General features: G+C 38.3%; 1 protein-coding gene across 2 annotated transcripts; it reads left to right on the forward strand.

Moving 5' to 3' along the window:
- The first annotated feature begins 1,426 nt into the window (after positions 1 to 1,426).
- Positions 1,427 to 23,556, forward strand: znf652 (zinc finger protein 652). 2 transcript variants are annotated; one of them, XM_077212309.1, is made up of 7 exons: positions 1,427 to 1,956; positions 10,087 to 10,352; positions 11,611 to 12,794; positions 17,011 to 17,158; positions 17,322 to 17,437; positions 20,114 to 20,258; positions 20,975 to 23,556. In XM_077212309.1, exons 3-7 carry the CDS (start codon positions 11,808 to 11,810, stop codon positions 21,541 to 21,543), a joined length of 1,965 nt encoding a protein of 654 aa, XP_077068424.1. In that variant the 5' UTR covers positions 1,427 to 1,956; positions 10,087 to 10,352; positions 11,611 to 11,807; the 3' UTR covers positions 21,544 to 23,556. The 2 variants fall into 2 exon arrangements, with proteins under 2 accessions (XP_077068424.1, XP_077068425.1); XM_077212310.1 differs by lacking the exon at positions 1,427 to 1,956 and adding an exon at positions 1,985 to 2,059.
- Positions 23,557 to 25,211: the final 1,655 nt, after the last annotated feature.

A 25,211-nucleotide genomic window follows, 5' to 3' on the forward strand; every position in this document is an offset into this window, starting at 1 on the left:
TTATAACTGTCCATTAAATGCACCGTATTTGGATAGAAAAGAGAAGCATGTTAAATAGAGAAGTTGAAATCATAGTATTTACTATTTTACATTTCACAGACACAACTCTTAATACACAGGATGTCGATTTTTCTTTCCTGTTTTACACTTGTGCTCAAAACACTTTTGTGGGCACTTGCAAGACAAATTTGGCTTGTCTCATCTAAGACAAGCCAAATTATTTGGAGTTTGAATAAACTAAGTTTAACTGTGATTTGACATGCTGAGAGAATCACTTAGGGCGGGGGTAGGCAAGTTCGGTCCTAGAGAGCCGCTGTCCTGAAGAGTTTGGCTCCAACACTGAAAAAAATCCTCACCTGCCTATAGCCTTAGTAATCCAGAAGACTTTGGGTTATCTTGTTCAGGTGTTTGATTAGGCTTGGAGCTAAACTCCGCAGGAAAGTGGACATCTACGGCCAGAGTTGAGAACCCCTGCTCTGACTCATAGTTGAAATGAGCCTCTTCCCATTAGTGGTGATCTCTATATCAACAGTAGCTGCTCTGTCAGACCAGTTTGGCAGTCATCTCTATGGAAGGAAAGAAGATGAGGACAGGAGATCATTTCAGATGTTTAGCACTGGGCAGGTGTTAGTGCAGCAGATGCTATACAGTCAAACACACCCACAGAACATATAGGCCTAACACTACTAATTTAGCTTATGAGGAGACAGACGAGTGTAACCGAGCTATTTATGGAAGCACTGAATGATAAAATACACAGACAACAAATCAATTAAACACTTGTGCTCTTTATTATGTTGCATCAGTGCTAAAATGTTCCTGTCTTCGTCGGAAAGAGATTAAGACACATTTTCAAAAAGCCTGTACTGCTCACATAGTCTGGTCTGAATGCTTTGAAACATCAGCTCTTTCAATGCCAATCAAATTTAAGGATTAGAAGATTTCATATTTAGCTATATTTGACAGATGCTTTTATCCAAAGCAACTCACGTTACATTCACATTGTAAAAGTTCATGCATTCTCTGGGAATCGAACCCATTGAACACAAACCATGCTGTTTGAGCTAGACAGGAACTATAAAACAAAATAAGAATTAGGGCCGGTTTCACAGACATGGATTAGATTAGCCTTAGTTCAATTAGGTAGCTTTATAAACATGCCCTAGAAAAAATCATTACTGGTGACCTGACCATCTTGAGACAAAACAATGGAACTGACATATTGAAATGAAATGTCAATGTAAGTTGCTTTCAGTTAAAACAGCTCAAAAACGCATTTTAGACTGAGACTAGTCTTAAGTCTTGTCTCTGAAACCGGGGGTTAGTTATTGTAAAGTGCCTTACCTCTAAAAACTCATAGCTCAAAATACTTTTTTCATCTCTATTACTGACAGCTCTTGATTAAGACCAAGATCCGCTTAATAAAGTTCTCAAAATTGTTAGTGCTTTCTCACAGTGTTAAACTGGCAGCTGCATTTTCTCCTTTAGTTAAGCAAACGTTCCACCAAGCGAAGAAGTCACTTTTGTCGATGTGCTTCACCGCAGGGAGGAAGACGAGCGCGCGCACTGAACCCTGTCTGGTTTTGCTGTTTGAGGACGGGAAGAAAAAAAAAAACAACGCCACGCGCGCTTTCTCCAGTGCAGACAGCGGCGGCTCGGGAGCCTCGGATGAACTCGGAGAATGGTTGATGCGCGAGACCTAGGCCACGTAGCGATGGCTTGTAAACCAGAAAAGCGGTGAGCTCGGACCGTCTAGAAGCAAACCAGAGCGATTTACGATAGTTCGTCTGCGCGTGCATGCGACTGTTCGCTGTTCGTAAAAACTCACGGGGTCCGCCGAGCAATAGTTTATCTGAAGCAAATCGTTTTTTTGTTGTTGTAGCTAGATTTGTGTTTTATCCGACCCCTACACAACTTGAGGTGCACAGTATGAGGGAGAGGGCGCTCGTGTCTCGGGTGAGTACTCTTCGCTACAAGTTAATTTCTGCTTTTGCATTTATTTACAGCGATGACAGTTGTTTGTCGCATGCATATAACCACCCCTTGAACATCTGTCAAGGTATGATGCTGTCACAGTGACAAGCAATGTACGGCACGACTTAATTTTACCGCTCGCTTTGCAGGGTTTTGTTCAGAAAGAAAAGGAATCTTCAGAAATGTTATTGTTTTCTTGGCAAATGGCGTTTTGCATACAAATGCATTGAGAGTCTTCTGGAACTAGCTGCTCGCAAACCGTGAGGGCATGTCAGTATGAATGAGAAAAATCTCTGAAGGAGTATAAATCTGGGCGGTTTGGGGGTGTAAAAAAGTGAAAGTCGTACTCTGCGAGGATGTTAGCTTGCTATGAGCCATGGGCTTAAACAGCCTAAGTTAATTGCCGCTGCATGCGCCTAATAAAGCGGTCGATTAAAATCATCTCGATGGTGCTTTTTTGCGATTACATTAAACAATTTTGCAAAACCAAGTCCTGCGGTGGCTGGAGTCCATTGCACGCAGCTGTATATGCGCGTGCACTCGGGCTGTTAGCTCTGCTAGCCGAACGGCCTGCACGCCTGCCGTCCCGACCAACCAATGTTTCCTTCTATTTAACCCTTTCTTTGCGTCGCTTTCCCAAAAAAGTTACTCTTTGCCAGTGAGTTGCCACTCACCCTTTGCTCCTTTTCTAACTGTTCTGACAGTATAGGCTGACCCAACTGCGCTCTATAGCAGTATTTTACCCTCATTTTTGGGGTGGACGTGGTGGAGTTTGAAGGTGTGTTGTGGATGCGCGCGCTAGGCCCTTCTCAAACGGCAGCGTTAGCTCGAGCTGCTAGCGCTGATTTTAGGAGAATGGGGCGAAGGAATTTTGCTATTTGTGTTACGCCTTTTTTAAAATTTGATGTCTCTTTTTATGTTAAACGTAGTCAGTAACAGCCGTGATGCATTTCTGTACCTGACAAGCCAGAAAGCACATTATTTTGTGAGATTATTTCCCCGCTTCCCTTATCCAGTTTCAAAGCTGGTAATGGAAGTCTCACCAACTTCATTGAAGAGATTTTCTCCAGAGCTTGTTTAATTCACAATGCCATTTGAGATCCACAAATCAAGGCCTTTTAGCATTCAGAAACCTTTAAATTAGTATCAGTTTTGTTCACCTTATCTTTTTTTCTAAACATCTTCACGATGCCGTCTTAATAACATTTCATTCACACGTTCAGGCTGCAATGTGATGGTGGTAGATGCCAATTCATGTGTCGTAGGTATCATATCATATTCGAGTATAATATAATTTTTATTAAGGGCCCTCCTGCTATTAAAATTGTTATATTTAAATATTTTTAATTTAAACTGCATGATCCCCTCTTAACTTTAAAACTATTTTGGAAATAAAGCTCTTTAAAAATTGTTTTATACCAAAAAGACTTGATAGACTCACAGTTGATAGAACATTTTGTAGACTGACAGTATATTAGGCTTCAAAGCATCTGTGTCTTTGGCGGATCTGCAATGATGGTCTCCTGCTATGAAAAATATCTGAACTTGTTAAAGGTGAAGTGTAATTTTTGACGTTAAAATGCTTTATTCCAGCTTGTATGCAGAGGTGACTAAAGAAGTGTAAAGTATTAAAACGGTCTTACTCACTAAGCTGGTGGATGCGCAAATTTGTGTGTGAATGTTTTCATGAACATACATGATTCATCAATAACTTCCGTACTAACATTTATTCTAAAAAGGGCTTTTCACACTGTGCTTAACACCGGGTTATCGTTGTTCTAAAACGCTTTTTAACCCCGGGTAAAGGAGCATTTCACTCTTTTAATTTAAGAAGAGGGATTTGTTCTGCTTTTTAATCTGGGTTTGAAAACCCTACTCAAAATTGTGAGTTCTGCTGTTTTTACAAAAACAAAATAATCCACGCAATTATTAAAGGTTGGGCAGGCTATTTGTTTTATTAACACTTTTTGTTATACTGGTTGAAACTTTCTTTAGACCTAAATATTAAAACATATATCTTCTTTTGAAGTCTCAGGACCAAAAAATGTTTGTCCAATCATTGCATTTGCTGCCTGTCAAGATGCTTCCATATCTCTGTGCAGAAATCACAGCAAAAGCACATGAACGCACAGCTTTGCAGACTTTGCTGTGTGTGTCATAACAGTATATATTACTTTTAAAATTCTATTTGACACTAGTGTTGCAGTGATGCACACTTTGCCTTTAAAGTCGCAGGGAAACGGAAGTAGTGATATCTCTTCTTCCGTATATTTGAGTTTAGCAGTCTTTCAAAAAATAAAATATATGGGGAAGTGACTTGGTCCTTGCATTTAGAATATAGATGGGGTTCATTTTCATTTCGACTTTAAGATGTCATCTTATTTGCAACCAATTCTGACACATTTTTTATGCTCTCACTGTCTGGGCCAATCATATCATCTGCATTAAAATGTCCTGTATTAAAGGCTTTGAGTTGGTAGGTTAGTGTTTTGCTTTCAGTCACTTGAATGTAATGTTTGCTTAACCTGCATAAACCAGTCCTAAAGTCATTTCTTGTGCACTAAATCCACCTTAAAGTCTGACCATGAAAGGTTATTCTGGCTGCAATATCAATTAAATAGATTAAAGTGGTTTTGGTAATTAAATGAGTTTAATTTATTCATGGTTGATTGGACAAGGTGAGATCGGGGGGCTTATGGGGTCATATTCTTGATCCTCAGTCCTTGAATCAGTAACACTTGATTGGGATATTTATGCTAAAAGGTGAGTAATTTCATTGGTGGTAGAGATTTTGATTCTGTGATTGTCACCCAATCAGCAGCTTGTTTCTCATGTGCGAGGAAACCCAGGATTAGTCACATTTATCATACACCTACTTGCTCAAGATGATGAGAGGAGCGGCCCGAGGCATTGCGAAACTTCAGTTGCACGCGTCAGTCATGAAATGAGAAAAATTCAATCATTGAGTTTGTCATCACACTTTCACACCAAATTTCTCCCTGCTTTTCTTCATGGCACCACAGCATGCAAACTCTAAGCCTTTACGTTGCTGTACACAGACAGATTTGTAGATTTGAACGCATGCACCTTGAATTCTTGTGCACGTGTAAATAGGTGGTGCTTTTTCCTTCCTTTCCTCCTCAGATGTGTTGGTAGATTCTGTTGCAGCACCCAGAGCACCGTGAGAATCTGCATTTCTGGAGTCCCTCTGATGGGTTATGAGTGACAAAGCTGTTTTAACTATCTTTTTGCAGATCTTTAGCAAAGAATTTACATTACAAGTCTATTTAACATGAATGTTGAGCATCATTTGTTATTTAAAGTGACGATTTTGCCAGGACAGTCTTTGAAATATATGTACAGTATGCGTTATGCGTGCCGGCTACTTTCCTATAACTCCGACGCACACGCTCTGAGGTGTGTGACCCCTTATGCACCCATGCTGTGGTCACATATGCTGCGCTTTCCAATTCTCAGAAAGTTGCAAAGCGCACAGGAAGAAAGGTGGAGGTGTGTGTATATGGCTGTATCTGTGTGGGTATGTGTTTGTGTGTGTATAATAATTGTATATGTGTAGGTGTTTGTTTGTGTATATGGTTTTGTTTGTGTGGGTAGGTTTAGACGCGTGTATGTGTGGCCAATTCAGTAATGTAAACTGACGCTGCAGGAGCGCTGCATGATTCAGGCGAATTAAGTCACCCTTAATAGTTAACATGCAAGGTTTTAAACGGTTTGTTTTTAAATATTTTTGATCAGTTGTGTTTCTGTAAACAGCACAAGCATGAATCTGAGTTTCATGCACTGCTATTGAATATAAAGCTGAAGAAATTGTTACTGGAGTTGTTATTAGTCTGTTGAATGAATTGGGTATAAAAGGATGAAATAATACAATAAAATGAGTAAACAGAAAACATAGTTCAGTTGTGATGTCTTTACTGGCTGCATCCAAAAACTAGCCTACACCTGATTAATGAACTGATATTTTTTCTAAGTCTAAATGTAACTGAAGTAGCGACAGATCTTTTCTTCCGTATTGTGACGTGCATCTGAGTTAAACGGATTTTTCAAAATGAAAAACAAAATGTAGGCGGGGTCTTGGTAAAATCCATTGGTTGTTGATTGGGTGGAGGCAGATCTGAATTCAAGCATGCAGTTGATTGAAAGAAAGGGGCGGGGTTTAAACTGACGAAATGAACGGGGAAGTCAACAGAAAGAAGTCTTGTTTCACTGAAAGTTTGAGTTAATTGATATTTTGATAAAAAATGACAAGGTCAAAACAAGTTTAAAAAAAAGGAACATGCATGGATGAATCATTCACAATAAGATCAATAACATGCATTTAGAAAATAGGGTGAACTTTTATTTGTGAGACATCAATCATTTGCCAAAACAACTCACTGTTTATTGATTTGAATTAGGGTTTATGACAATGTGTAGTTAAAACATGAATATGGAGATATTGGCCTTAAAGTAATAGTAAATGAAAAATCTCACAATTTACTCACCCTCATGTCGTTTCTTTTCTCCTGTGTGACTTTTTCTTGTGTGGAACATAACACAGGTTTGGAAGTCATAGTATCCCTTTAATGTGTTGTAAAGAAGCCTTACATGTCCTAAAGGAGACTCAAAGGTCAACCGTATACGTTTCAACGTTATACCCTTTCTCTTCTGACTTTACATTTCTGTTTTAGCTGGCCTAACTGTTTCCTTTTTTCGCTTTTTATCATTCAGATGCCGCCTCCTCCCCATCAGACACATGATAGTCATGACCTTTCAAATCAGACAGTGCATACATTCACAGTATAGCTCACTATAGGAACACACACACACACACACACACATATATGCATACGCAGTGTTAGACATCCTTTCCTGCTGCCACAGGATAGAGTGAACTCACTTTCTTTTATCTAGATGTTCGCACGCACCTTGATGAGTCAACAAGGCTTGTGATCCATTTAAGTCTGTAACTTTCTCAATACAAAATGTGCCGTTTGCATCTGTGCAGCACTCAGACAGTCAAAGGCACCAAGTGTTGCCATGTGTCTGATGAACATTTATTGAAAGAAATCCCAGCGTTGATCCAGAAGTAAAATTCTTTGAAAAATTGAAGGTATGCTTTTCTAGTTTGGCGGCGGGTTAATGTGAGTCACACTGTTGGTCTCTTCTCTGATGCTGCATGCAGCATTCTGACTAGACAGTGATTGTCTTGGTTGTCACAAGGCTTTAGATTTGATCATGTAATACATGTTGTCCACAGCCAATGCTTTACAATGCATTATTGTTCTACAGACTCGTGAATATTTCACCGAAACAATTGTTCAGCTCACACAGACCACTGGCGCACACACACTCAAACGGAACAGAGACGTTCACAGAGAGCCAGGAAGTCAAGGTTGAAGCCGTTAAGAGCAGCAGTGCATAAACAGATATTTTTCCTGTTTGTGGCTTCTGTTTACTTGTTGTTTAGGTGCTGTTGTTTTTGACCGAGTTGAGTCATTATGTGAGGAGGGGTCTTGTTTTGAACTTGATTAATTTATAGGGTCACTCTGACTTTTGATCCCTTGGTCTATTGTTGCATATTGTCATATAAAAGAGCCATTGATTGGGGATGGCCATTCCTTGAGCGCACACACCCTCCCCACACCCGTTACGAATCACTCACACTGAAACTTGTGGTCTCATTTTGGTACTTGAATGTATAACTGTCTCCTGTTTCGGTTGAATCTCTCTCTGTTAAATGGATGTCACACAGATTTAAAAAAAAAAAATGGCTCAAACATTTAGTTGAATAGTTATTGTAATAATTGTCTTTTCTGCAAATTTTGTTTAATTATCGGGGGGAATTATACATGGTTAAACTTTGGAACAGGATGTGAATACATTTTTCTTATTTTGTTTAAAGATCTTTTTTTCCTTTAGTACTGCCCTTCAGAAGATACTACAGAAGATACTTGTTTTCCAGAAGACGAAATATGACTATGTGTAATGTAGTTAAACTCAAAATGTTGCCTTCTGGAGCATCAGTGAATGTTTGCATGTTTTGTAGTAGTTGTCTGTAGTAGTCCCTCAATTGTCCTCAGTGTGAAAAGATGGATCTCAAAATCAAGTCACTGCTGGAAAGTGTTCAAATATGATGCTGGAAGGATTTTAATGAAGAACATTGCTCAGTTTAACAGTTCAGGATGAACAAAGGACTTAAAGAGGTCCTATTATGCCCTTTTATGAAGTCTTGATTTTGTTTTTGGGTTGTACTAGAATATGTTTTCATGCTTGATTGTTAAAAAAACATTATTTTTCACATATTTTGCATTATTATAGCTCCTCTCTCCCCAGTCTGGTTGAACACATTGTTTTCGATGAAGCCGAAAACAGGTGATGTCAACAACCCGGGAAGAAGCTCGTTGTTGTCCCTACCAGCCATTTGTTGTAGTCCTTAAAAAGCGTTTTCTGTAAAAGAAAATCTCTCCCTTCACATTGAACTTTGAACGTCACAACTTTACAGATGTAGTTTATGCTCAAACAGCAACATTACACACTAACTAAAAAGTTTTAAAAAGTGAAATCATAATCAATCACCCCTTTAACCCACAAAATGAAAAAACAGTCATGGACAATGCACACTCAGTATTAACAAGTGTATACAAACTTTCGAATAGGGTCATTTTTATAAATTCAGCTATAATTTTAAGTTTAAATGTAAAAATCTTTTATGTAAAATATCTTATTCAAGACAGTACTAAAAATAAAAATAATTTGACTCCTCTTGTTTTGTTCAAATAATTAACATTTTGCAGATTCTGCAAGGTGTATGTATATTTTTGACCATGCTATACCGTTCAAAAGTTGTGGTTCAGTAAGAATTTTATATATATATATATATAGAAGTCTCTCGTTCCACTTTTTTTGCTGATCTGAAAAATGATCTGATTCGTGAATGATCTATATTTTCGGCATCATTACTCCAGCCTTCAGTGTCACATGATCTTTCAGAAATCCTTCAAATAATGATTTGATGCTCAAAAAACATTTATTATTACAATCAACGTTAAAAAACAGCTTAGCTGCTTAATATTTTGTGTAAACCATTTTCACCGGATTCGTTGTTAAATAGACCCCAAAACTTTGAACAATATAGTTCACTACTGTTCAAAAGTTTTTTAATCAAAAGTGAGAGTAAAGATTTTGGTTTAAAATAAATGCAGTTCTTTTGAACTTTTATTCATCAAAGAATCCTGAAAGAATGTATCACGGTTTCTTACACATTTTTTGCACATGTATGCATGTATTTGTGTGTGTGTGTGTGTGTGTGTGTGTATAAAATGTTAAAATATAAAAAAAAAACTCTTGGGTTAATGAATTATTATTATTTCAATAATGCTAGAATATTATGCATTAATAAAATATTTATTTCTTATTGACTTTCATGTTTTCAAATGGGTCACCTTGTAATGCACCACTGCACCAGAAAGAGGCATAAAAATGCCCATTTTTTGGATTGCAATATGTGACTAATTTAAAGTTTACTATAATCGTAAACATTCATGATCAGATTAAATAATCACTACAGGCCTACTTGGTTTTTTTTTTTTTACCAATTATGTGAATGTTTTCTGTACTCAACTTCTTGTGGTTTAATTTTGAGTTGCTCACACACACTTACGCTGAGAAGCGAAATGGTTGCGGTCTGGTGTGTGTATCTGATTAGTAGTGAGATTCTAGATGTCTACACCTTAACCAGGCTGCAGTTTCGTTTCTCTTTCTTTTTCCCTCTCTTATTCTCTTGCTTTCTCTCTCACTCACTCACAAATACATATAAATGATGAATGGCACCTGATTTGGAGACCAGAAGGTTTTACCAGGTAACAGTCACTGCAATGACTGTAATTGCAGAGGTGTTGTGTTATGCTGCCACGTATAAAGCCGTATCGTACCGTTCTTGAAAATTTGTTTGATGACACACTGCTCTTGTTTCAATGGTAGTTGTGGTTCATTTACCTGCTTTGATGTACAGAAATAAATGTGACATCTCAGTTGACTCGTGAGATAATTGCTTTCAATTGTCTTTCATTCCTTTCACAATCTTTTACATAATTTCTTCCTCTCTTTCAGGTAGTGTCTGGCTGCAGGGTGCTGTTTGGAGCAGCTGGTAATGACTGCGAGATCTAAGCTTTGAGTTCAGCGGTGCAGAGACACCATCACATCACTGACTGAAAGGAGGTGGCTTATGTGTCTGAATCAGCAGAGATTGCAGATGAGGTGCCGCTACTGTCTTTCCAAGTGAAACCGAGATGCTGTTGAGAGAGTGAAGTTTTTCAACTTTCATTTGGATCAGGATGAAATATGTGCATGTTGTTGCACTGTGAGGCAGACTTCATGTGAGTACTTTGAGGTTCGAGTTTGTACGTTATATTGACATATTTTTAATGAACAATATGGAATGAGGCAATGCAGCTTATATCGATATACAGTAGTTTGATACGAGCACATCTAAAAAAAATAGCAGAGAGCGCAGAGTGAGCTGCTGTGGGGAAAGTGCATCATCCAATTTGTCCTAAATATGAGACATGCTTTATATTAACTTGCATTTCACAGGTATGTTCTGCATCTGTAAATCTGCATCTGCGGCTTCTTTTTCTTGCTCTGTCCTGTACATTGAGGTGCACACACCATTTTTAAAAAGTGCTTATTTCCCTAGACATCAAAAATAGGGACGTAACAGTTAGAAACAAAAATGTCCATTTTGCTGTCAGGAGTGAATCTCTGCTAAAGTTCTCTGACTTCAGTGAATGAGCACATGCGCAAAAAACAGACGGAGCACAATATAATAGAAGCACAATAATTCTGACTAAAATATACATATTGCTAAAATATGCAGCCTACATGGTTACATTCACTATATTTGTTTTCATAGCCTTCAATATGAACATTGTTTGTTGAACATCATTGGGCAGGATGTGATTTTTTTTCTTTTAAGTAAAAAAAAAAAGTGAAAATACCAAGATCTATGAAGTATATTTTTTTGGCCATATCGCCAAGCCCTATTATGGGGTGAAACGATTTGGGGGGGAAAAAGTCTGTTTAAAAATTGCCATTAAAAAAGATGCTCCTGTTTTTTTGTAGGGCTGCACAATTTGGCCATAAAATGACTTAAACAAAATAAGAAATATTCCTATTGTAATATTTCACTGTAAAATAATTTTTTTAAAGAAAAATAATTACAGTACAAATGTAAAATTTATCATTACTAAAATGATCATTTATTTTCCCATTTTTAAGTGTTTAACCATTAAGCTTTAACATATCTTATTATACGTTTTTGAAGATGGTTGACGCATGTTGCGTTCCCAAATACACGATATAAGTGACCCAAACTCAGAGCACATGCAGACATGCGAACCAAGCCGCTCTGAGCCACTGAAAACAGCGGATCAGAAGCTGCTTGCATGTAAAAGAACACAATGCTGCACTTCACTCATTTAATTAAGTCATTGCAATATCTATATTGCGATTTCTGGTTTTATCGCGATTAATCTGCAGTCCTATAATGTGTGTTGAACTGTTAAGTCTTATTCACTTTCTTCGTCTTCCAGTCTCACTTTTTTCATATATCTTTCTTTTTCTTTAATACCCTAGTGAACGTAATGGAGGCTCAGTTTGGTCTAGGCTAAGGCATCTCTGATCTTCTCTCCTCCTTTACACTCTCTTGCCCTCCTCTCATTCACTCGAGAGGAGGGGTACATTATCTCCTGTACCATCCTTGACAGCAAACAGTAGTTCATTTCAAACGTAAAGAGGCAAACACTTTGATTCAAGCAAGCAATCGGCTGCCGATGAAGTCCTGCCAGACATTGAAGGAGGAGGTGTCCGGCCCAGAGACGATGTCGCAAGAGGAGGGGCAAATGACTCAACCCTCACAAACGTACTTCCACAACGCTTCCGCTCCCGATGCCGAGCTATCAGCGAAACTGTACAAGCGAGAAGCCAAACCTTACTCTGTGGTCATTGACAACACAATGGCTTTGAGGCCAGAGTCTCATATGTCCTCTGACCTGAATCCCCATCCTACCCCGACTCAACCATTTTACAGGGAAGGGTCCGGAGCAGCTGTGACGAAGAGTGGAAATGGAGGGACGTCAGAAGATTCTGAAGCTGAAGAGGGAGCTGGGGCAGAGGACGAATTCAAACGAGGGCAGATCATCGTAGAGGTCAACCTCAATAATCAGACTCTGCACGTATCCAAAGGAGATGACGCGGAAAGTACGAACACTGCAGGAGACGACAAGAGCAATAGTGAGGAAGAAGAAGATGATGATGATGAGGAGGAGGAGGAGGAGGAAGAAGAAGATGACAGCATTGAAGAAGACTACAGCGATGAGGACGATCAAGATGAAGAGGAGGAGAACAACAATCGGCGAACAAGAGCGCAACGGGCGCACAGGGGTCGAGCGGCTTCTTCGCCGCGTCGTAAGAGTCGTCGTGTAGCCCCTTCGTCGACAGAAAACGTAACCACAACGAACGCCGGTGTGACAACTAGGGGGCGGAGGAAGAATGCAAACTCCCCGCGCCAAAAGCGTAGACCTGCCAAGGAGGCCAAAGGATCCGCCGCCTCTGCCTCCGGAGCCAAGGGAGAGGGTGAGGAGAGAGAGACGCTAGTGTGTGAAAAATGTCCACGTGTGTTCAACACCCGCTGGTACCTGGAGAAGCACATGAATGTGACACACAGACGCATGCAGATCTGCGACAAGTGCGGAAAGAAGTTTGTGCTGGAGAGTGAACTGGCTCTTCACCAGCAGACGGACTGCGAGAAGAACATCCAGGTAAGAGGATCTATTTATGGAAATGCCTCATGTTTAGTAAATGATGTCAATCAAAATATATGGCACTGTACACTGTTCACGAGTATTCTTAATAATAATAATATTGTTAATAATCTTTCATTATGGAAGAGGCCATATTTAATGAGGCGGAAGCAGAAATAAGGCTGTGAGGGACAGATTTTTTTGTTCAATCTCACTGAATTTTGTAGTGAAGAAAAGAAAAAAACACTACCTTTCAAACGTTTGGGGTCAGTAACTAAGAAATTAATACTTTTATTCAGCAAGTATGCATTAAATTGATTAAAAGTGATAGTTTAAACATTTGTATAATGTTTCTTGATCATCATATTAGAATGATTACTGAAAGATCATGAGACACTGAAGACTGTAATGATGTAATGTAATAATGCTGAAAATTCAGCTTTGATCACAGGAGTAAATTACATTTTAAAATATATTGAAATATAAAACAGTTATGTTAAAGCCACCCTGTTGTCAAAAAATTTATCCCTGTAGTCAAAAAATGTATCCCTTAAAAGTCATCTTTGATATCCAAAATGACATATATAAACCTGTGAGAGAAATTTATTTCCACTCACTGACACCAGTTTCTAAACTGATTCACTCGGGTCAACTTTACTGTAGTAAATGCTGCACAATGGCAAGTGGAAATACTGGTTTAATTCAGCCATATGTTTAAACCAGAAACTGATTCAGAAGAAGTGGAAGAGTGAATTATACAGGCTCGTCTACAAGACAATGTATCAGAATGGTAATGGGTTTTATGTATCACTCTTTACAACGTCGGACACATAACGGTAATTAATATGATTAGGTGTTTGCTTGACTACTTTATCAAACAGCTAACAATGTGCTGCTAATGTTACACAAACCATTTTCCCGTTCGCCACCTCAGACAGCTGCCTTCTGGCAGTCAGCATCCAGAAACGGTTTGAAATATATATAGTTTATCATAACATCGTAATTACCATCATATACATAATTCACCTGCTATATTGCTAAATGTACCTGATTTTCATATCAACAGAAAAATATAACGGGATAACCTGGCTTCTAACACTTTTCTGACTTTGAAAACACCGGTTCAGTTCGGACATCCAGACTCTCAGGCTTCTCTTGAGATGATGTGCTAAAGCCCGCACCTTGACTGATTGTCAATGTGAACAATTGTGATTTGGTTAAAAGGTAGTTTGTGACGTCAGAAACACCAGTGATTGCAAACAGCATTTTTGAGACTGTCTTTAATTCACTGCAGTTTTAAGGAGAAAATGCTCAGCAATGGAGTTGACTTATGACATTGCGCAAGATTTGTCTTAAAGCACATTAAGAACACCACATAGACATATAAACAACATTAAAGTGCCCCTATTATGGATTTTTGAAAATGACCTTTCATGTAGTGTGTAACAGCTCTAAGTGAATGAAAACATCCTGCAAAGTTTTACATCTGAAAGTGCATATAAAGTGCGTATATAAAGTTATTGTCTTTCAATAGTAAGAGTCAACTCTTGAGTCAATGAAATTAATACTTTTTCAAACGAGTCATAAGCCGTTTCGTTGTGATGTCAAGACGAAACATTAGCATATTGCCCGTCCACTTATTGCGTGCGCACGCGCAGACACCAGGGAAAACTTGAAGCTCAAACCTGCAGCTGATTCCTGTGGATACTGAATATTATCATGTCGAGAAGAAGCTCTGCTCTACAATGTGAAGGTAAAGCCAGTTGTTTCTCACTGCCCAAGGACGAGCATGTGAAGATTCAGTGGTTAAAATTAATCTTTACCACGATACCACAGTAGTATAATCCTAAACTTTTGCTGTGTTCCCTTTATTTTACTGACGACTGCTTCTCAAATCTCGGAGTTCAGTGTAGGATTCACAAACTGCTTGCTCTTGAATGATGTTGTTCATAATACTTAGTTTTGAGTTTTATATTGTGTTGGTCCCCTGCTGCTAACTGTTTAACTCACATTATCACTCTTTTACTGAAATACTTCTGGTAATCAGTTGTGGGTCACTATTACCTATAACTGTGTCTATTAATGCAGATTGTCTGTAGTTCTCACTACTTTGAGGAAAGATTAAGCATGGAGCAAGATTTGTTTTACTGAAGTTTAGGCCAGTGTTACAGTCATTCAGGCTAGAGTTCGGCTAATGTATGCACTGTTATTGATACAGTTTCCACATGTTCACCGCAATAAATTAGAAAATACTCAGTAAATAAATAAGTACAAATAAAATAATTGGTTTGTTGATGGACTTGCACTTGTTAATGCTGATGGTGAGGTATTACAGTTGCAACATGTCATAATGTACCTCAAACTGAGTAGTGTATCACCGAGAAACGTCCTGCTGGAGTCGAGATGGAGGTTCGGGTTGAATGACTGCTTTCTTCCAGTGTTTCATCATCGGACTCGCACTCGGATTGATATGGTAAAATCGACGTCATTGTTCATTACTGTTTAGTTTACGGTGTAGGAAGCCTCAAGACATGCGGAGCGGACTTTTTTTTTTTTGACAAGTGCGCTGTACACGGTAAACCAATCACAACAGACTGAGCTGCCTGGCCAATCAGAGCAGAGTAGCTCGTGGAAAGGAGGAATTTAGAGAGATTGATTCATCTGACGAGTCATTTGAGAATCATTGAAAATGTGGTTATGTGCAAATGTATATAATGGGAAAATTAAACCGCTTTTTGACCTTTGATGCATGTAAACATGTTGTAGGAGACTCCAAAACAATCTTTAGGAAACTTTAAAATGGCATAATAGGGGCACTTTAAAAACTTAAATTTAAATTAAATTTTCACCACAGGGGGTCTTTAAAGGGTAACTAAACACTAAAACAACTTTTTTTAGTTAATGATCTGTAAGAATGGAGCTTCATAAATGCTGTTCATTGATTCGAGTACATTTTATGATATTTGGGTTTAAAGTGTTTTAATTCTACAATATATGGTGTAAAAACGTCTGAGTGCTGCCCTCGTCAGGTTGAACAGTGGCTACTGCAGTTGAATTTTCATATTGGAAGTTGTGGTGCTCTCTGATGTCAGAGGGTACCAGCTAACCAAGCCCTTGTCTACAGAGAGATGCGTCTCAGGTGCACGCCCCCCTCCGCTGGGCTCTGCCCACTTTTCCAGCATTTTTCAAATATTGCCAGTGGGTGGAGTCAGGCTCTGACCAGGGGTTTAGTTACCCTTTAACTGTTTTCAGGGGCAGAGGGGCAGTCATGGCCTAATGGATAGAGTGAGACTGATAACCTGAAGTTTGCGGGGTTGATTGTCAATACTGGCAGGAAATGACTGAGGTGCCCTCAAGCAAGGCACCGAACCCCCAATCACTCCCCGGACGCCCAAGGCAAAAATGGTTGCCCACTGCTCCTTGTTTGTGTGTGCGTGTGTTCACTACTTACTGCTACTAATGTGTGTGCACTAACTTGGATGATGGATTAAATGCAGAGGACAAATTCTGAATATGGGTTACCAATTACCATACTTGGCCTTCACATGTGACATTAAAATATCATATTTATTGTTACTACTGTAAAGCTATATCCATTTTTTTATATGATCTCCTTCAGTGCTTTCAGAATCTTTACTTTTTAAATAATTTTGTTACTGTATTTTTAAAATGCACATTTTAACGACAGTATATTTATTGAACGAAAATAAATTATTTTATTAATCAAAATAAAGAGAAAATAGTACAGACTTTGCTGAAGTGATTGTTTTGAACAAGCATTAACTCAGATATGATTGAAAACATATTACTTTTGCTAAAGTATTTATATAAATACTTTGTCTTCTGCCCCATGCTGGTGAGGTTAAATGCCCACCTTGCGACCTCTTACATTTATTTTTATAGATTTTTAAACCAAACTGACCACATTTATGGCAAACATATTGGTGTTTTGATGGTGGCAAAGGTAATCTAAATGTCAAAATAGAGAAAATGAATATGCACAATTAAAAGTCCAATACAGATAAATTACCAAATAAATTAATAACTGATGTATAAAATTTGTAATTTGATGTGCATTAGAGGTTAGAAATGTTAATATCAGTCCTGACCAGCAGAGGGAGACTTCATTCTTGTTTAGAGTGTCATTGAGACTCAAAAAATGGGTCTGAGAGAAGACATGCTACTAAATATGTTATTCTTGTACTGTATAACAATGTATCTTTTTGTGTCCCAGTGTGTGTCATGTAATAAGTCCTTTAAGAAGCTGTGGTCCCTCCACGAGCATATTAAGATTGTCCATGGATTTGCAGAGAAGAAATTTGCCTGTGAGATTTGTGAGAAGAAATTCTACACCATGGCCCATGTCCGTAAGCACATGGTCGGTATGTATATTAAACATGCGCACAGACACACTTCAGCACTGCCCTAGTGAATACTTAAATCTCAAACACCATCAAGATATCTTTTCAAATGTCTATATAACAACAAAGTACACTAGAGAAACATACTTGTGCCTAATACAATAGGTCTTCTGTCTGTCTCTAGCTCACACAAAGGACATGCCATTTACCTGTGAAACCTGTGGAAAATCTTTTAAACGCAGCATGTCTCTGAAAGTGCATTCACTGCAGCATTCAGGAGAGAAGCCCTTCCGCTGTGAGGTATGAACACATACGACACACTCCATAACTGATATTGTGATTGAGAGAAGGAAAAGCAATGGGAAATACAAATAATAAAACTAGCCATATAATCATGTATTAAAGGGACATTGTGTAGGAATTTCTCCCATCTAGTGCTGAAAATGTATTTTGCATTCAAATGAATTGTGCTCTCCAGCGCCTCGCTTTTTCATATGCGTGTTGCATCTACGGTAGCTGTTATGTACCAAAAAGCTATGACAGAATGTCTTCTAATTGCACTTCGCCGAGTTTTCCTTCGGGTGAACAGGTTTGTTATTTCAAACAAACTGAAACTTGACACAACGAACAAACGAATGTTACAGTATGAATAATAACAGTGCAATGCAGCCTTTTAAACTTGCGGGGGCAGTGACAAGCGCCTCTCACTGCTCTGCTCCTCCGTTTCTGCTGCTTTCACTTACGTGACGCTGACTCTGAACGAAAACGCATTGTGGAAACGCGTTGGCCTAGTACTTTTTGTCCCTCTCTGCTATTATAGTTTTTCAAGATGGCGGAACGACATGGAAGCCTACGTGGACCTACTCGTCACATGTATATAAAGATAATAAATTCTTCATTTACGAGGATAAGTCAGATAATTGGCAGAGGTATTTGTACACCATTGAGGACATATTTATGAATAAAAATATTGTTTTTAGATAATAAAATACCTAAAAAACTACACATAGTCCCGTTAAGGATGTGTTAATGACATGCTCATCCTTGAAAACCATAAATTACAAAATTATAAATTCCTAGATTATGCAAGGTCGAAGATATAATTCTGGTTACGAGGTTGGTATAGTGTTTAGTCATTGTTGGATGTCCAATGTAAGGTCTTGGTACTGAACCAGTTGTTAACCACTTCTCTACATAAACCCTTCTTCTGCTCCAGAAAATCCTCTTTTCACTTAATAGGAGCACAACTGAGCTGTTTTTATATGTACATCCCTCTCTGTTGACTTCATGGCTTTCCAATCTTCATCCCCCATTTATTAGTGTTTGACGGTTTCTTGCAGTTTTAAACACCAGTGCCATTTGAAAACAAAAAACACTTTACTAATGTGTCATTTGAAACTCTAAAATACATTCCTGAAGTGCAATAATGTATTAAACAAACAGTATTAAAATAATTATATTCATAAATGTTTGAGTTTCCCACTTGTCCATATTTACAGCTTCAATTTGTTTTTGGGAATGCTATAAAACGCAATATCCACAGCAGAATGTTGACATGCACAAACAACACTGTATTTCTGTATATTTGAAAAAGAGCGTGAATAAAGACTAGCTTATTACTGTTTATAGCATTTTGTTTGTTGGATTTGTTTACTGACATCTTTTGGCCCATTTATGTAACCAGACTGGAGCTTTTCTGAAAGTGCTGTTTGGCAGTCTGTGACAAGAGCACTTGTTTGTGTGCTAATACACAACAGAAAATACATTTGGACTTTAGCATTTTAGGAAATATCCTGGGTTTTTTTCGATTAAATTATACTTTTGGCTTAGGTTTCCCTCTGCCTTTTTTAGCGAATGTACCAACCTAGGAGGTTAGAAAACTATCTGTTAACGGATTACAATTTGACGCTACAGTCAGAGCAAAATATATATGTAGACTAAATTTAAATCTCATTTTTCTCAGAATGCAAAACTATGATTATATAATTGTATGCACTTTAGTTTAAAATGATTGTTCTCTAGCGGCTAAAACATAAAAATGCATGCGTCTTGTTTTTGTTGCGCTACTGCTCATCTCTTCACAGATGAATGTGGTTCGAGACACTGGACATCTTATCAGAGCGGATGGACAAGTGAATAATGGTTACTTTGTCTTTACAGATGGTTATTCCTTTGAAGTTTGCCATTCCATTTTTTTCTCATCTACTTTTAGCTTAATACTACCTGCAGCCGGATCTACTTTTACTTTTACTTTTACAAATATGACCTGACGTCCTGACAGCTCTAAAACATAAATCATTATTATGGATTTATCGAAGTGTATCTTGGTAAAGACACAGTTTAGAAGATGGATTTTTTTCACTCTCTCATTAATAACATTTTGTTATTTTATCCCCCCAAAAAAGTTACATAGTGTAGCTTTAAAATAAACAATGTAACACGTTGCTGTTTGATTTATATTTATTGTGTCCTCTTGTGGACTTTCGATTTAAAAATCTTACTGAAATTGTTTTTTGATTTCAAATGTAAATTTAACTTTTGCAAATATTTAAGTGAAAATTTCAAACTGTGGACAGACAAATTGCCGGTCGATGGAAACGTGTTTCATCACTCTTCGAAACAGTGTGAGGATCAGTTCGCTCTGTACAGGTTCATTTTGCATTTGTATTTTATGTATTCTCTCTTTGCTTTTTTGGGCATCTTTTCCATGAAAACGCATTATGGGGTGTGTACATTTCGTGAGGGTGGTCAGGGTGGGGCTCATTGGTTTCACTTAAAGGTGCCATATGAGAGAGTCTGAATGAGTGGGATTGACCTGCTTCCTATAAATAGTATGTTAATGACAGGCTTATGAACAGTAATGACAGGTTATTATGATCATATTACAAAGTTGGGATTGCTTCAGTCTGGCCCTGATTTGAAGTGAGGCTGAACCAGCATCCACCCAGCTGTCTATTTCTGTTTGTGTGTGTGCAGAACTGCGACGAGAGGTTCCAGTACAAATACCAGCTGCGGTCTCATATGAGCATTCACATAGGACACAAGCAGTTTATGTGCCAGTGGTGTGGCAAAGACTTCAACATGAAGCAGTATTTCGATGAGCACATGAAGACACACACAGGTGAGGTGCACAAACACAAACATTTAAAACTTGTGTCTCCCCCAAAACGTGGGCACACTTAAAAATGAATGCCATTGCGTTATATAACAAACCAAATTAAATTTGCAGTACACTTTTTTTTTTATAGCAAAACTAGAAAAATTGTTAGGTTTTCAACAATAAAATTACTTGTAGACTTTCTAAATGTTACACTATGTGGAGCATGTCGATATTGCACTCCAAAAAACTCAATTTGTTCAATTTTAATTAAAAATTAATTATTAAAATGAAGAACTAATGTAACACAATTCTTGAATATTTGGAAGTTACTCTTATTCATTTTACTGTAAAATAAAACTTAATCCATTTGCTATTAAAATAAGTTTGTATAAGTTCATAAAACAAGACTAGAACAATTCCGTTCAAAAATATTAATTTGTTTAGTGTTGTTGAAAAGACCTAATTAAAGAAAATCTAAATTAAAAAGTTTCTTTAAGGTTTATTGAAGATTTTTATTCTTCGAATGCCTTACTGGTTGATCTACATGTGTAATTTTAGAGTTCAACCTTGTAGTGAACACATTTAAACTCTTGTGGTTAAACACTCCCAGATGTTCTCTATAATAACGCCACACACCACATGTTTAACGCATACTACTCTTGTTGCCCGTGTGGCTTTATTGCCAGTGAATGAAACAAGATCTCATTTCTCTCTCCCATTCTTCTGTTTCTCTTCAGGTGAGAAGCCATTCATCTGTGAGATCTGTGGGAAGAGTTTCACCAGTCGGCCCAATATGAAGCGGCACCGGCGCACGCACACTGGGGAAAAGCCGTACCCTTGCGAAATCTGCGGCCAGCGTTTCCGCTTTTCCAACATGCTTAAGGCGCACCGAGAGAAGTGTTTCCGGGTCACCAGTCCGGTGACCCTTCAGCCTGCCAGCATGGGGCTTTCCATTCACCTTACCGGCCACACCCCTTCTTCAAGCCACACCCCTACCCCAACCCAGCCCGCTCAGTCGACGCCCGTGGGCCCCGTAATGGTCAGTCCTGCCACGGGAGGGCCTCTGCCGCAACGAGCGGTCACCGTTCATGGCTTCTCTCATTTGCACATGCAGACCGTGCCCACACAACATCACCCTGCCCACACTCATACTCCTGTCCATCACACAGGACACGCCCCTCAGCCAATCTCAGTGCAGCCTTCTATCCTGCCTCCTCCCCCCGCCCTATTTAAGAGCGAGCCAATAAACCACTGCGCCCACGAAGACGCCTATCTGCGACAGGGCGCCGCTCCGCAACACCACTGAAACACTCTCTTGAACACAAACTCACTAATGTGAAATCAGGTGCTCGCTGGAGAATAGGGCGGACAGACTGACGTCATACATCAGTTTAATTCTCACCGGAATCAGAAAGCTGGAACTCGGTGAAATGCAACATGTATGTGTATGTGTGTGTGATTCAAAACTGAAACTACAAACTTAATTGCCACTAGCACTCGTGACCAAACAGGATTGTTAGACAGCTCTCAAGAACTTCATAAAGCATTACTAGGATTCACTTCACATCACTTCGAACTATTGTCACAATGATCAAGATGCCATTAGGGTTTCAATGGCACAACACGTTTCTTCTCTTTCTCTGCCTCTTTATCGATTCAGCTGCTGTTGCAAAGGTTCTACGGGTTCAACGTCCACAAGTTAAAGGTCTACATTTCACAAATGCCGTGTCTTTAGAAATGCAGGTCTTCCCGACAACGGAAAATATTAATATTCTAGTACACAAGTCGTCACAAAAACATAGTATACAGCACTTAAGCAGTTAACTCAGTGTAGTCTATATGACTGAAACTTTTCTGTTGCCTGATTGTTATTGTCTGTGATTTTATTAAAATATTGGAGTTTTCTTTCTTTTTTTAATACAATAAAAAATATGCTTACTGGGTAATGCCTGTAGCTCTCCGGCGTGTTCAGTCGGAGGTTGAGACTGTTAAGGAAGACCGATGCTGTGACGTGTCATAGGTAGACTGCAACTAATTGTGAAAAAAAAGATCATTAATTAGTTTTACTGTATGTTCCATACAATCTAACTCACTTAACCCATATTTTTATTTGTATAATGTAGATGAACATCCTCTGTGAGACTTTAAAAATGAAATTAGATTTGTTTAAATGAGATGCCTGCTTGTGAGAGTTTATGTAATGGGTTGGAAAATGTGGAAAGGGTTTGTTTCTAATCATGTCATCAGCCGAATGTAGAAGAGGTGTGTGTGTGTGTGTGTGTGTGTGTGTGTGTGTGTGTGTGTGTGTGTGTGTGTGTGTGTGTGTGTGTGTGTGTGTGTGTGTGTGTGTGTGTGTGTGTGTGTGTGTGTGTGTCTCTCTCTTTGTGGCTGATCATATGCCTGTGGTGCTGGTATCAAGAGCTGCTTTTTAGTTGCTCTCTGTCTTTTCCTGGTACATGGTTCTTTATCATGCTCATGAGTTGAGTGTGTGTGTGTGTGTGTGTGTGTGTGTGTGTGTGTGTGTGTGTGTGTGTGTGTGTGTGTGTGTGTGTGTGTGTGTGTGAGTGTGTGAGAGAGAGTGAGTGTTAAAATGGTGACCTTAGGAGCAGCACAGATAAAGTGATGGGAAGTGTTGAGTCAATCAGACTTGATTGATTGTGAATTTTTTTTTGTCCTCTCTCGTTAGACCATCTGTCCTCTGCACTTTACTGACAAGTAAAAGGTTTGTGTAACTGACAAAGAATTGTTTATCATGTGTCTGACACGTGAAAGATGGCTGACTGTTGGAAAATGGGGAGAATCACATGGGGATTTGGTTGATATCCCTTGTTATACATCAAATTATTAGTTTGTCCTATAATAAGTTGTGTTTTGCCTTCATGCCCCGCCCTCTTTACCCGAGACATACTGTCATTGGTTCAGATGGCTGTCAATCATGTTCTTTTTTTAATTGTGTTTTGGGCTACTTGTTGGATTCTCTCCATTCTCCATCAGTTGATGGAATGCACTTTCTAATAAAACCTTACTAGATAAGAAAAATAAGCAGACCATAATAATGTCTATTCTTGTGAGGTGTTTTTAATCAAATCTCTTCTCAGCTAGTCTGTTTCAACCTCTCTACCCTCTCAATTTCAGCATTGTTTTATTCTTAGCCTTGTGTATGGTACAGAAACGTCTGATCTTCATTAAGTTCTGTTTTATATTGTTTTCCTGTTTTTGAGACACCGTGTTTGACCTGCATTAATGTTTGGCCTTTGTTATATTGTGCATTTAACACTTTCTGCTAACTTTAAACTAGTAAAAGATGAATTAGCCACAAGCCACTTTGTCTAAATTTTTACATTGTATAGTTGGTTTTTGAGAGAGAAAGAAAGCAGTATATATGGGAAGTGGTTCATTTTAATGACTAGAATGGGCCTGTTTCATGATATGACCTCAATCTCTTTATACCTTTGACCTTGTTTAGCCTAGTGAAATCTGTGAATAGATAAAGTTATATGCTAGTTGCTTTGGGTTTAGTGTCACATTGATATTTTAAAATCATGTTTTAAAAAACAAGCACTTTTAAATGTTAAACTATTAAACATTTTTCGCAAAAAAAATGGGTTAGTTTTACATAAAACCATAGAACCTATTTTTTTTGTGTGTGTGTGTGTGTGTGCGTGTTGAAAGCAGAAGTAACAGACATCAAATAAGCAGGTGATTAGAGAGTCCTGACTGATTATGTGACCTCATTGAACTGTTGATGAAAAAGAAAACAGAGGACATCTCCATTCAATGGTCTTCACAATGTCATGCATTTGATATCGTTATCTGTGTAGAGTTACGCGTTTGATTGCATTGACAGATGCCCTTATGCCCAGAATAAATCGATAAGTATTCGTTTTATTTTTGTATTCTCTGCCCCACTTAGACTTGGATAAGAGTTCGTTTGGATCTAGAATAGACTGTTTGTTAGGCTGTCATAAATTGGCATCAAGTAGCCTAGCCTATCAAGACTTTCCTGTTTTAGGAATGTTGAAAATGACACACAAGTTCGTTTTCCACTCCACCACAAAATAGCCTTTTTTTTCTTTTCTTTTCTTAGCGTTAGGAAGAACTGTGATGTAGACCTACAGGATATTACACGACTAAACTTTACTGCGTCCTGACTGCTCGCCTATAGATACATTTTACCCACATTAAATCTTTAGCCTACTCATTACAAATTATCAGACTTGGTTCAATCACAAATAATGACAGAATATCTATTTAATGTTCTCTGAAAAAAATTGCTGTTGTAACGTAAATATGATTATGCAAAAAAGCAGTGCTGTCAATCGATTTAAAATTAACTAATTAATCACACGTTTTTCTGTAGCCTAATTAATCACGATTAACCGTACACCTGACATTAAAGTTATATTTTTTATAATTAATAAAATGGCCAGTAAATTAACGCCAGTGCTGAAACAAGGCCTAGGCCTACACCTGATGAATTATTCTAATATAAATAAGTTAATATCGTCAAAAAGCACATTTTCCTTTTCGGAAGATCATGATGGAACTGCTAATAAGCAGTTAGCAGTCCCAAAGCCAAATATGGTCGCAAGTTCTGTCGTTACCAAAAAAGTTCAATGGCACTTGCGACTGGGTAGCGCACTCCAGGATAAGAAACGAGTAACGCGAGTTAGATCTGTCAGAATCAGAAATCGATGTAATGGAAACGCAACGACGTCGTCTGTGAGAGAACTGAACTGAATGATGTTTAGCCTAAACGTAGTTATATAAGGCTATGTAGTAGGGCTGTGCAGAAACTTGTGAACGATGCTCTTTGTGAAGTCACTGTTTAGTGACGTCATAGTATGTTCCGGGAAAACTTGTGTGGTCAGTGTCGGTTACGTCACAGTGTCTTTTAATTGCTGTTTTTGATCTGGCATAGACCGGCAATTATTTATACAAATTAAGCACTGCATGTAACCGTATAAACAGTGC

This window comes from Siphateles boraxobius, unplaced genomic scaffold, assembly GCF_051911475.1.
Source record: "Siphateles boraxobius isolate OS27281-9 unplaced genomic scaffold, OSU_SipBor_1 66, whole genome shotgun sequence".
Classification (NCBI taxonomy): Eukaryota; Metazoa; Chordata; class Actinopteri; order Cypriniformes; family Leuciscidae; genus Siphateles; species Siphateles boraxobius.